This window comes from Drosophila ananassae, chromosome 3L (genome assembly GCF_017639315.1).
Source record: "Drosophila ananassae strain 14024-0371.13 chromosome 3L, ASM1763931v2, whole genome shotgun sequence".
NCBI lineage: Eukaryota > Metazoa > Arthropoda > Insecta > Diptera > Drosophilidae > Drosophila > Drosophila ananassae.
In genome coordinates, this window is record NC_057929.1 from 3,237,180 (window position 1) to 3,249,979 (window position 12,800).

The 12,800-nt window shown below is 40.5% G+C and overlaps 5 protein-coding genes and 1 long non-coding RNA gene across 6 annotated transcripts; 5 read left to right on the top strand and 1 right to left on the bottom strand.

Annotated features, from left to right (window-relative positions):
* The first annotated feature begins 212 nt into the window (after positions 1-212).
* LOC6495531 (23 kDa integral membrane protein) lies at positions 213-4,378 on the top strand. Its single transcript, XM_001959010.4, has 5 exons — positions 213-524; positions 3,230-3,394; positions 3,470-3,646; positions 3,720-3,893; positions 3,956-4,378. The coding sequence occupies exons 1-5, from the start codon at positions 465-467 to the stop codon at positions 4,034-4,036; spliced, it is 657 nt and encodes a 218-aa protein (XP_001959046.1). The 5' UTR covers positions 213-464; the 3' UTR covers positions 4,037-4,378.
* Positions 4,379-4,767: 389 nt separating this feature from the next.
* On the top strand, positions 4,768-5,899 carry LOC6495532 (protein late bloomer). Its single transcript, XM_001959011.4, has 5 exons — positions 4,768-4,944; positions 5,007-5,195; positions 5,257-5,421; positions 5,486-5,683; positions 5,758-5,899. Exons 1-5 carry the CDS (start codon positions 4,885-4,887, stop codon positions 5,833-5,835), a joined length of 690 nt encoding a protein of 229 aa, XP_001959047.1. The 5' UTR covers positions 4,768-4,884; the 3' UTR covers positions 5,836-5,899.
* Positions 5,722-6,198, bottom strand: LOC123257292. The gene is made up of 2 exons (XR_006507326.1): positions 6,114-6,198; positions 5,722-5,992 (listed from the first exon to the last, which is right to left on the bottom strand). It is a non-coding gene; the product is annotated as an uncharacterized LOC123257292 (long non-coding RNA).
* Positions 6,199-6,205: 7 nt separating this feature from the next.
* On the top strand, positions 6,206-7,551 carry LOC6495533 (leukocyte surface antigen CD53). The gene is made up of 4 exons (XM_001959012.4): positions 6,206-6,453; positions 6,546-6,728; positions 6,896-7,258; positions 7,332-7,551. Exons 1-4 carry the CDS (start codon positions 6,394-6,396, stop codon positions 7,410-7,412), a joined length of 687 nt encoding a protein of 228 aa, XP_001959048.1. The 5' UTR covers positions 6,206-6,393; the 3' UTR covers positions 7,413-7,551.
* Positions 7,552-8,100: 549 nt separating this feature from the next.
* LOC6495534 (tetraspanin-6) lies at positions 8,101-9,866 on the top strand. Its single transcript, XM_001959013.4, has 4 exons — positions 8,101-8,450; positions 9,012-9,173; positions 9,232-9,594; positions 9,679-9,866. Exons 1-4 carry the CDS (start codon positions 8,385-8,387, stop codon positions 9,769-9,771), a joined length of 684 nt encoding a protein of 227 aa, XP_001959049.1. The 5' UTR covers positions 8,101-8,384; the 3' UTR covers positions 9,772-9,866.
* Positions 9,867-9,992: 126 nt separating this feature from the next.
* LOC6495535 (protein late bloomer) lies at positions 9,993-11,604 on the top strand. Its single transcript, XM_001959014.4, has 5 exons — positions 9,993-10,153; positions 10,744-10,902; positions 10,968-11,129; positions 11,190-11,384; positions 11,444-11,604. Exons 1-5 carry the CDS (start codon positions 10,094-10,096, stop codon positions 11,513-11,515), a joined length of 648 nt encoding a protein of 215 aa, XP_001959050.1. The 5' UTR covers positions 9,993-10,093; the 3' UTR covers positions 11,516-11,604.
* Positions 11,605-12,800: the final 1,196 nt, after the last annotated feature.

Here is a 12,800-nt window from a genome sequence, read left to right on the forward strand (position 1 = left end):
ACAGAAGGGCCTTTGGTGAATATTAAGCCATATTTAAAAGTACGCGCCAAAAATGAAAAACAAAATGATCTTTGGAATTGACTCGCCCTAATGTAGAATGTAGATGTAGATTGAATGTAGAAAAGCATTGGAAGTTTCATTTCCACTTTTTGTCAAAGCTTTCGTTCTGCTTTTCGTCGGGTTGTCTGGCCAAAACGATTTTCGCACTAGCCGAGAGCGAACCGGTTACGCATGTACGAACCGGGTAAATGGTTAACGGATAAGAACAGTGAACTCGAACCGCCAAACGACAAACTAGCAGCAACAGAAACACAAGCAAAATAACATGAACCGGGTTTGGGTTACCCCGCGCAACCGTTAGAAAACTCCGAATATTTTCCAATTGTCAATAAACCGCGCGTTGTCAACCAAAAAGGACTTAATTAATCGCCTGCCAAGTATCAAATAATATTGGAATATAAAAAATGGCTTGCTCCACAAACGTATTAAAAGGATTCTCCCTCTTCTGGGACATCATCTATGCTGTAAGTACTGAGATTTAATTCCACGCCAAGTGCTTTGCAAAAAAGAAAAGAGTGATTGGTGACTATGGTGACCCCAACAAGCATTAAAACCAGAATTAAGCTTGAGATCTCTGGCCAAGGCTAATTGGCGGACAATTACCGACATGCCGTTTGCTTACTATTGGCCATTCGCCAGATTTGGCCCAAGAAGATTCATCCAGCTTCGTTCAAGTTCATTCAGACCTAATCGACCAATTGTTTGTTTCCATATTACAAAAAAATAAACATGCCCACAACTGATTGTTATGGCTAGTTGCAAAGCTAGTCACCAAAATCGTTTAGTTCGATAACTATTCAACTATTTCATTCGGCCATTTTGATGCAAATTTTGGCTTGGCTAATAAAATTTTTATTTTCACATTGCCAAATATCCAGTTTGTCAGTTTAGTCGGCAGAAAGCTTTTAAACTTTTCAGTGATTTTCTAGTTTAGACAGCCAGTGTGTAATGTGTTCTCCTTTTTCTAGCCTAAAAATATCTTTTAAAAAAATGATATAATAATTTATTTATTTAAAATTTTTGTTTATATTTTTGTCGGAGCTTTTTATTTTGGTTTTTTTGCGTGTTTTTTTACCACATTTGTTGGCGGACAAAATAAAACTTGGTCACCCACGCCAGCACTTAACCCTGAACAAAAATATATAGAATTTTTATTAGATTTTGTTCTGTTGTTTAGTTTGTTTTACTTGAACGAGATTTTGGTTTGGCTATGGTGCGTTGATGTCATTTCTAAGGCGCCCTGGCATCTATTTAGTATTCGATTCAGATGGAATGCGTCTGAAGGTTGAGGAAATGCTAGCGGGTACCATGCGGCGGATGAGCAATTTTCCGCATTTGGTTCCAGGCGAGTTCATTTTTGATTTTTTGAACTGAGCGCTGAGAGATTTCAATTATGGTGAAGCCGCGGCCCAAATTACTTCATTATGCTTAGGGTTTAGGGTGGGGCTCCACCTTTGTCTTTGGGGGCTCTGTATAGTTGGTGCCCCCCGTGCCGTCGAAAACCCACATAAATCTGAGCCGGCTCAATGGCAGCGCCAACTTGTTGGCACTGCCTCGTTTTTGGACATTTATTCGGGCTGTGACATTGGTAATTGATCTGCCTACTCCCTGGCTTATCACCCGAAATGCAAATTAGTTTGTCGCACTAGCCTGACTAGTCTGACCTTGCACACGTCGGCTATTATTGCGCTTAATTGTCTGTCTGCGTGGTTAAATGAGAGCAAATTAATAAAGTAGTTTCGCTTGTTGCCAACTCATGTCTGCTCTTATCACCAGAGTGTCTCTTTAGGGCCATAAGTGTTTGGCGATTGTGCTAATTGTGCGGTTTAGATATCAGCCGGTTTCTATGTACACAACGCACATTTGATTCTGTTGCGAATTAAAAGGCACCAAGTTCATTTCCCCATTACAAAGTCTAATTATGGTCCGGCGGCTTTAAACAATTCCAGATTCCACTCCGGCATGCCTGCTTTCCATTTCAACTTATAGAAATGGTTTGTTCCCGATTTCCATCAAGAACGTGCCTTCTTGTTTTGATTCCTTTGTTGTGTTTTTGTTTTTCTTAGGGCCCTTGGTATTATGTCAGCGCCTTTTTGGTCTTGCGAGGGAATTGGGCGCCGGAGCATAATAAATTACAATTAAATGGCGTTGAATATACACTGAGATAACCAGACACTCCAATGCCAGATGTCTTAGTTTTACGTGCCTGGCGGATGAGCAGTCATCTCCAGGGGCTCGTAAACATTAATTGAGAGGCCCATTCCGATTGTAACTCAATTAATGTAAATACTATTATATTCGTACCATTTTCGGCGCCGAAGTCAATCAAATATGCAGAAGTTGTGCCTTCTGGTAGTTAATATTTGTTGACTCAACCCGAATGCTTCAAAATATTGGACTTCCTAATCGCTTAGGGCCTAAAATCAGATAAATTAGTTGGCCCGCGACAAACTTAGGCGCGAAATGATTAATCGGCGAAATCATTCATAATTACCTCGTCGTAGGCCTGGGCTGTGAGCCAAATTGGTGAGCGAGCGACCATAACGCTAGGTTTACCTAAGCCGGGATCGAGTCAACTCAAGTGACAAACAAGTCACGTCAAAGCCAACATATTTGTTGACTGGTTTTGCTGCTGCCCCTCTGACAATTGTAAAAATAATTTACAAACTGCTGTCAGCAACAGGTTGCCGAGTGCAAACATCACAAATGTAGAAATATAATTATTACGCATTTCATATGCTTTTATTCAGTAGGTGGACCGTGGACCGTGGATCCGTACTCTTTTGCGCTTCTTTGGGCAATCTGCCAAGTACCGAATTACAAAGAGTCTATATTTGGCAGAAGTGTGTGAAATATCGCATTGCTTTTGCAAATCAAATGAGTCATTCTCCTATATACACAAAATGCAAGTAGCCAGGCATTTTCGCTCAGCGCGAGGCATGTAATCTTATTGAAGAGACCACACTGCGTATACGTAATCACCTACTGGCATTTCTAAAAAGGGAAGGAAAGGCAGTTTTTGAATTCTCTTTTTTCTTCATTCAATCCTAAACCATATTTGCATACTGCCTCAAGGTGGAACCTTCGGAATGGGTTTTATCACCTCCCGGCACCTATAGAATTTATTTAACTTTTCAATCAAACGATTTACACCTCTCCATTTCGGCAGCTGTTCGGTCTGGTTGTGATTGGCCTTGGAGTCCATATTATTTACAAATTCGAGCACTTCAACACGGCAGCCTTCGTCATCATTGGCCTGGGCGTAATCGTGGTTCTGACCGCCCTCTTCGGAGCTCTGGGGGCGGCACGTGAGAGCAGCAGGGTATCCAAGGTGGTAAGTGCTTGCAACAAGTGATGATAAATATATTACAAGTTATATTAATATACCATTTCATTTTATTCCCAACAGTTTGTTTTTATTTTGGTGATTCTAATCATTCTGCAAGTTCTCGCCGTCGGTTTCCTTTTCGCCTTCCAAGCATCTCTGCTCATAAACGTGGACAAGACCTTCGACAAGCTGTGGAATGACCAGCCACTGCCCATCAAGCCCGGAAACCAGAGCCAGATCGCCAGTGTAGAGCGTTGGGTAAGCTTTCTCAGATTTCCCAGCAACCCCATCCTCAAAATCTAAATGTCATGATCTACTTTCCACTCTTCAGTTGGACTGCTGCGGCAATGTGGGTCCCAGCGACTATGTACTTGCTCCTAACAGTTGTTATAATGACGAATCCGGCCGCTTGAGTATGGAGGGATGTAGGCAAAAATTTATAGACTACATCGCTGAAAAGTGGGACGAATTCAATATTGTGTCCTTGGTGCTAGTCGGTGTGGAGGTGAGATGGTCAAATTTATCATAATTAGAATCTGTTTAGTAACATTTTTATTTTGATTTCAGATTATTTGTGCCCTGCTGGCCTATGTGCTGGCCAACAGCATTGTGAATCGCTGGCGACGCTCAAAATACTACCAGAAGTAGGCAATTAGTTCGTCTTGAATTTTTGAAAATATTTCATTTCAAAAATCCAACTCTAAGATGCACATAAATACTTAAGGCCAAAGAATTCTCCACACATACAAAAAAAAAGGAAAACTTCAAATGCAAACTAAATAGAGATTCCAAAACAAGTTTACTTAAGCGACGTGAGGCAGTGATGGTATTTTATTTATCACTTCGAAGTTCGAACAAATGTAATGTAATATTTAAACGGATCACAACCATTTACATTGTAATTTAATCTACACTAAGATTGACCTAAGAATCAAGTTTTGTGAACTATGTTTCTGAAAGCCAAGCCCAAATAAAAAATTGTTCATAGTCTGCTGTGTGTGCCCGGACTTCCGATTTCGAATCCGATTGTGGTTCGAAAATCTGTTGACATCATTCCTATGATAAATAAGCTGAAGGCCCGAACCCCGCTTCCCCCCTTACACGGAGGGGAATGTGAGGGTGGACACATGCTGTCTCATAGTCTCAGGTCGTGTGGGCGGGCGCCTCAACGCTAATTTTCATTTGTATTCTTTTTGATTTTTCTGTGCCCCGTGCTGCTTGCCTTTTGAGTTTTCCCCAAAAACATTGGAAATTCTTTATGTATTTTCTGACCATTGCATCTGGCCAACGAAGAGGGCCCGAACCGACGACGAATCTGTGGGTTAATCGTTTCCCAACGATAGCTCTGTCAAATGCCCCAGACAAACAAATGAAGATTATGGGGACTTTAGTCGGTGGTTTGATGGCAGTGCTCAAGGTGTGCTCGCCCCCAGCGGATAGAATCTACCGAAGTATTTTTGACATTCTCCCGTATATTAGCTGCGATTCTTTGCGTCATGTACTGCACTACTCGTCTGCTCAGATACATTCTGTGTGTCATCAGCGGTATTTGTGCTGTAAGTCCTAAAAATAGTTCCAAAATGTTTGACATTGAAAGGAAATTACGTCTATTGTTTAGCTAGGGGGCTGTCTTCTCATCTGGTACGGTGTCTGGTTGCTGGAGAGTCTATCCGGTCAGCCTAATGTCGTGGGTACGGGCGAGGAACTGGCCGCCATAATCTGCATCCTCCTCGGAAGTGTCATCCTAGTGGCGAGCATCTTCGGAGCTGTGGCGGTGGCAAAGGACTCAAAAAGCCTTCTGATATGTGTGAGTTTTAAATTGTGGGGACCGTGACAACTGAGTCCTTAAAACCTATTGCCCTGTTTAGTATGCGGTTCTTTTGGTTTTCCTGCTGATCGTGCAGTTTGTAATATTCAGCATTAGTTTTGCTGCCAGTCGCGAGGCTCTGCCGGATACTTTAAAGCAAGGATTTGACGACCTGTGGGATCTACAGCATGTGGGCAACAGCACTCTAAACGCTTACGAGGAGTGGGTAAGTTGGTAGCTCCACCATCTACCCAAATATTTAGATTTAATCAGTTTCTATAATTACAAAGCTGCACTGCTGCGGTCGCAACAGCGCCGAGGACTATCTGCACCTGGAGAAGGATCCACCGCAAAGTTGCTGTCTGGATCTGGACTGCACCAAGCCCCTGAATCTTTTCATGTCCGGCTGTGAGATAAAATACAAGCAATATGTTGCCGGGAAAACCGCCAACTTTCACTCTCTTAGTTGGTTCCTAATACTTTTTGAGGTGAGTCAGAGAAGCACCCACAAATTAAATATAAATTATAATTTTAATTACTTTATTGTCCAATTTAATTACAGTTTGCTGGCTCTGTGACCACCTGCTACTTAGTGGATAGTATTCGAAACCATCGCGACCGCATACGATTCTATAATTAAATTAAGTTTTTATTGTATTCTCTAAATGTATTATTGTTATTTGTTGTGAGTAATTTTCTAGACAATAAGCACCGACGAATTGTGATTGTAATTTACGATGATAAATCGAGTAAACACGATACCAAGTATTCATTCATAAAAATGTAAACTACCATGGCTGAAAATAAAAGAGATCTTGAGATAAAAGATCAATATATGTTTATATGGGCTGAGTAAACAAGAAAAGCTCGCATATATCTAAAGCTGTGGGCGATTCTACGCTCTCTATCTGTACTCACTGATTTATAGATAGAATAGGCGAGCGGCCAGCAGTTTTGTTATTTTATTCAAAACAAAAACATGTTGTTTCACTATGGATCTCACTGCCAGTTGATTCCCGCCGCTGAAACCCAACGGTCAACTGCCGTTCGGCTATCCGACGGATACATAGTACCCAAAACTGGATACTCAATATTGCCTTTTAGGTAACTACGCTGGATGCAGTCCACTCGAATTCCAATTTGTTGATCAAGTCGCAGCTGTCGTCTTCAGTTTGAATCGATTCCGTCCACAGTGAAGATGGGCCTGGCTGCCACCACAGTGAAGCATGTGTTGCTGTTGCTCAATTTTGTCTTTTCCGTGAGTAGCGGCATCGTCTGTTTTTATTGCTCACCTGCCTGCCTCCGAGTGGGCAGAATATATGTGTGTCTGATTTGTTGTGTTTTCCACAGGTGCTCGGCCTGGCGCTGATCGGATTCGGAATTTTCTTTCTGATCTCTGCCGCCGAGAATGCAGTCAGCATTGGTGAAAATGTGGCTGGAGGTCTAATCATCGGCCTCGGCGTCGTCATCCTCATCATTGCGATCTTTGGCTGTCTGGCGGCTATTCACGAAGCTCCGGTCCGGCTATTGATAGTAAGTATTATTGTTTTAACATTAACATTCCTACATTTTTGGGGAGTGCTTATTTTATTTATTTTCAAATGAAGACATATATGGTGTTTCCAATACGTGGGTTTCCCATATATATTTCGACATATGTATTCCATTTATTTACTATTAAAAACTCTTTATTTTAACAGTATGTGGGTGCTGTGGTATTGCTGATCCTATCCCAATTGCTGTTCCTCAGCATGGCCTCCCACGGCACCAAGGACGGCATCTCGGGCAGCATCAACGAGGGATTCGAACGACTCTGGGAGGCGGAACGCAATGAATCCGGGGCCTTGGCCTACTATGAGAACTGGCTACAGTGCTGCGGAGTGAACAGTCACGAGGACTACTGGATCATCCACCATGCCATTCCATCGAGCTGTTGTCTGGAAAAAAATTGTGCAGACAAGTCCAGAGTCTACGAAGCCGGTTGCAAGGCCAAGTTTGTGGAGTACCTCGACGACAAGTTGCTTGTCTTTAAAATCGTGTGCTGGCTGCTTATCGTAGGAGAGGTTAGTCCCTCAATCTCTTTAATATTTATTTTATGAAATAGATCGATTAATGGAAACTTGTTCCTCTATTCAGGTTGTTGGAGCTGTCTTTGGATGGATGCTTTACAGCAGTGTTAAGAATCAGAGCCGACGTAATAATGCCGTTTGGATGTAAAATTAGTTTTAAGTCCTGGGACCATTTTTAAAACCTGTTACTAATAAGCCAATTAATTTATGGTAAATCTAACCTAAGCCATAATTGTCGAAATTTTTAATAACGTTTCGTATGTGTATTAAAAAAAAGGTACAAGTAACATGAAAGACTAATTGTTTGGGGTTTACTTGGATTTTTACAGAGTATTCTATTTCTTAAAGATGTATATATATATTTTAGGCTAAACTAAAGGCTAAAGGAGTTTAAAGGAATATTTATTGAAAGAGTTACTTCTTAAAGACACAAACTAGCTTAAACCAAGGGGTATCACCGATCTGTAAGTCACCTGAAAATAAATTCCTCATACGGTGTGAAAATAAACAAAGATTATAGTGCAACCATAAATTTTACTTAAAGAGCATGTCTTTTAAGTTTTTCCTGTTGATTTATGGTGAGAAAAATATAATTTTAAAAGATTGAAAGTTCTTCTTACGGGACTTGGTGAAATTTATTAAACCTTAAGAACAATACTTGATAATTATTTAAGACCTGATTATAGTTTTTTTTTTTATATTTAGATAAAATATTAGCTAAATCTATATTAATAGCTCCAGTTATGTAAAAATAAGCACCCTGTATGCCATATTCATATGGCGACTGCGCCGTTGTCGCCAATTTGTCGGTTCTCCTTGCTGTGGTGGTGCTTGGTGGTGAATATGCCCGGCCTCTCGTCGGAGGGCTCAGTCGCTGGCCAGTATTTGTGGCATCCGCATCCACACGAACCCCAAAAGCGGGAGAGAGGGCTTCGACGCTTACGGCTCAGACCTACCGCGGGTAAACAATGCCCTGCCCCCGGGCACAGTGTTAATCGAGCAAACTGACGGGACCCCCAGAGAGCTCCGATTCCGAGCAGAAAATAAACATAATATTTAGTGTCATAATAGGGATTCATGTGTGACAGTTTTCTCGGCTAGCCCACGTTATTGATGAAACATGGAGAAGTCGTTCTCCATAACGCCGTGGAAGTACGGCCTACTAGCCACTTGCATTCTCATTGTGGTAAGTTGAAAAAGGCCAAGACCTTACCTTTTCGCATGTGTCTTGCACAACGATCCGGAAAAGCGCCGAAAAAAATCAATAATATGCAAAAAGTGCAAATTTCGCACGAGAGCATGTTTTTGGGCACCGAGAAGCCCCCAGACACTACATACAAATCGATATCTTATTTTGGTTCATATTCATGAAAACATTTACGTACTCGGACGTAATTGCACATATTTCACCGGGCCGCGTTTTGTAATTGACGAACACTCTTAAGAAAACGCCGCCCATTACAACTAATAATATATTATATTAAATGTTTTCTAAATTCATTTCGTGCCTGCGGGGCGACTATTGTCTTGTTTTCAAATGTCAAGGAACTTATGCAGACTCACGGAAATTAAAATATATATTTGGATCTACTTATCTAATTAATCAAACTGATATTTATGTTTATATAAACATGCCCAAATATATATTTTAAAACTGGCATATAAGCCAGCAAATGTTATATAAGATAAAATGAATAATTGCGTTTTGAAAAAGCTCAAAAATAATTTCTAAATTATTCTATTTCAGACATGTAATGTGTTCTTCTTTTCTTGCGGCGTTGTGACCTGGGGATCGGCAGTATCTCGCTCCGGGAGCTATTCGGCAGCTCTATGTGGAGTGTCTGTCTTTGGAGTGGCCTTTCTCGGAATGTACGTGTCCCTGAAGGAGTCCCATAAGTATTCCGTATACGTGAGTGCATCGGGGACTTTATTTTGATACATTATATAACTATCTAACACTCTTGCAGTACTTGATATGCGGTGGATTGGTGATATCCGCCTTGGGTGCCTATCTTTTTGTCTTCACGGCGATGCGGACGGAGCTGATGGGCCGGTTCGAGGAGCGCATGCGTCGCCTGTTTGCGGAGAAGACCCACCACGATGACAAGATGCAGCCCGTGCATAGCCTCTTCGGGTGCTGCGGAATGGATGGACCGCAGGACTATCTAAGGACGGAGCACGGAGCTCTGCCCAGCAGCTGTTGCTATGCCTTCGACTGCTCTAATCCCAGTCATGTTTACGAAGAGGGCTGCTCCACCAAAGCAATAACAAACCTTAGGATGCAGGCTGATCTAAACTATTATAGCTGCCTGGCCATTATTTCCCTCGAGGTAGGAAAGAAGTACTTTATATTTAAGAAGCATAGTTAACATATACCCTAAACAAATATATAATCATATACCCCTTTTTTTTAGTTCATGGGCTTGTTCACTGCTTACTACATGGGCAAGGCCCGGAAGCACGCCAAAACCAAGGTGAAGGACGAGGAGACTCCCATGAACGATTAAGGATCGTGGATAACCAACATTATTGTTGCTAAAAACAGTTAACCAACTTAGCTAATTTGCCATTAGAGAATAAATACTTTCCATATGATAAAGAATCATCTTCTCTGCTGTTTCAAATCTTTTTCATCGAAATTGGCAGCATTGGCTGAGACTGGAGAGAAATCTGAATTCGAAGAGTGATGGGCAATGATTGTTTCATTATTAGTATTCAGAATTCATTCTCATTTTAGATTCCGATCGGGCTGGTTTGCGTTGCCAGTTCTCCTTTTTCGTTGCAATTACTTTTCGATTTTTAAACGAAGGATAATCTGAAAGCTTAAATATGGGTTGTACCTCTGGTTGTGTAAAGTGTCTCCTTAATATCATCAACACCCTAAATGCTGTAAGTAAAACGAGTATATCATATCTTCAGATATTATATATTATTTCTTTTTATTGGTAAGCTATCATATATACATACATATCTGAAGTTTAAGAAAACGTAATGTTTGCTTTTTACAATCGAGTTTAATTGCCGATTTGACGGCCAACGTGAAAGATATATTTCATTTGTCAGAAATGGAAACCATTTGGCGCTCTGTTGTGGTTTTCCCCTTATAGTCATTGTGGATAATTTCAAATTGTTTAATTAGAAAATACTTTATGATGGTCGCACATTTTGAAAATTTGAAAAGTTGCAATGTGTGAGGACGAAAGAAAGGTTAAAGCAAAATTCTCGATCAATAAAAACCCCCCCATAAATTTCAAAGGCTTTGTTTCGTTTCCAGTTTGCCTAAAAAATTTTATTTAGATGGAAGAGCCATATAAAAAATACAATTTTCGCATTCCATGATGATACAGATTTTGCACTTTCGCCCGAAGCTGAAATTTTATATTTGAGTTGTGATTATTTTTAAAGATATTCTTGTTTTTTTTGGCTACTTGGAAAGAGTCATTGTCCGGCAGTAATCTTATTTTTCGCTTGCATTTTAGCTTGTGGGGCTGTCGATGATAGCCATTGCCACGATCGCCCTCTCGAAGGCCCCCCTCTTGTACATCGCCTTCCTCTATGGCTTGGGAGGTCTGATCTTCGTCTCGGCTATTTTGGGATGCTGTGGCATCTGCCAGGAGAACGTGTGCCTTACTGTCACGGTGAGTGGGAGGATATCTTCTACCAACTCCAGGTTAATTAACTGATTCTACTTGTGCGCTTATAGTATGCCTTCGTGCTACTGGTTCAGCTGATAATTAGTTTGGTGGGCAGCTTTGGCTTGAACTTTAGCGAAAAGTACATCGAGAAGTTTGCCGCTGAGGAGGTTCAGAGGAAGTGGGAAATGGAACTGGTGGAGCCCGGCGCCATGGACACATTTCAACAAGTAGTAAGTGATCTCAGGTTATATATTCAAAGATGAATCAATTTTTAACAAAGTGTGTTTTAGTACGAGTGCTGTGGCCGTAGTGGTCCTGACGACTATGTGGACATCGGTCGTACCACGCTCCCCCAAAGTTGTTATCCACAGGAGGACATCAAGATGCCACACTTTTTGTCCGGCTGCGTCCAGAAGTCCAGTCAAAGCTTTGTGGTTTTGTATAACTATGCCAACGACACCCACTGGGTCTCAGTGGCTATAACTGTGAGTAGTATTCACAAAGAATTCCTTATTGAAAGTTAAAACGGTCTAAACTCTTTCAGTCCTTGATGGTGATTGCCGCCTTTTACTTGGTTGGACGCTTCCGAAAGCAACGCATTCGTTATAGCTACTGAAATCTTTTTTAAACGAATTTTAAGGATAAAACAGTGATTTAAATTATAATAAAAAAAATAAAAATTAAGTCTTCTTTCTGTGCTGTTAATTCGTAGACTGGTTTTCTGGGAATAACAGAAGACACCCGTCATTTAATTAAAAAAGTATCTTATTAAAACAAGTAAATATCTTGTCGAAGGTACTTTCCGATAGGGTATGATAGTGAACTATAATTGCTTGGGAAGCCTTAGACTTCTTAGATGTAGGGATTGGTTCCAACTATAAACACTCTGAGTCTGAGCTAATATCTCATTTTGCCGACGCTGGCGTCATTCATTTTCAATCGCCTGACGCAATCAAGTTCAATCAATCTCACCGGTTTGGAAGCGATCGAGGGGCGGAAAAGATGAGTCCCCCTCCTAATGGCTCTCACTTCGTGGCTAAACATCTGGCAAATGGCGCTATGTGGAGCTAACTCCCCGGGTCTATCGCTTCTGGTCTCTCGGGCATAACCAGCTCCAGACCCCGGTCTCCACCTCGGTCTCTCCCACTTGGCCCTTGCCTCAATTTTTGTTTGTTTGGCTTCCGAATGACAACAGAGTTTGGTTTTGCTTTTTTTTTTTGCCATGGCCCCTAGACTTTGCTTGTTGTGTTTGCCTATGCTCTCTGTCAGACAGTCCAACTTCGCTATAAATTTATTTAATTGCATTAATTAATGCGTTTTTTGAAAAGATTTTTTAATTTTATTAAAAGTGATTTACAGGTTTGTCTCAAAATATGTGATGGAAGGGATTGATTAAATTCTTAAAAATAAGAAATAAAATAAAAATATTAAATAGATTGTAGGATTCATTAAAACTAGCTATACTCTAATACATTTATTTTTTTAAACTCCATGTGAAGTAAACATTTAAGTTTATTTTGCCTGAATACAGAAAGATAAACACCATCAGACGGATAAGCATATCTATAAGGGTTACAGTTTAGGCTTTATAGATTCAAAACTTGGATTTTATTATGGAGAAAATGACTTAAAATTGTATGAATTATTACATTTTTAAGCTCCTTAAAAATAATACTAGTTTTCATTAAACTATTATTATAATTTACCTATGATTTGAATAAAAATTATAGTATAACTAAATAAAATGGTATAGATATAACAAATCAAGCCCTAAAATGAGTGTGTTAGCCCTAATTACTATCCCCTGAAACTTTTCTTTACACTAGAAGCTCCACTGTACTGGTATGGTAATGTGTGTGTGCGTGCGTTGTTTTTGTTTGCTCTAACAAAACGCTGTTAGA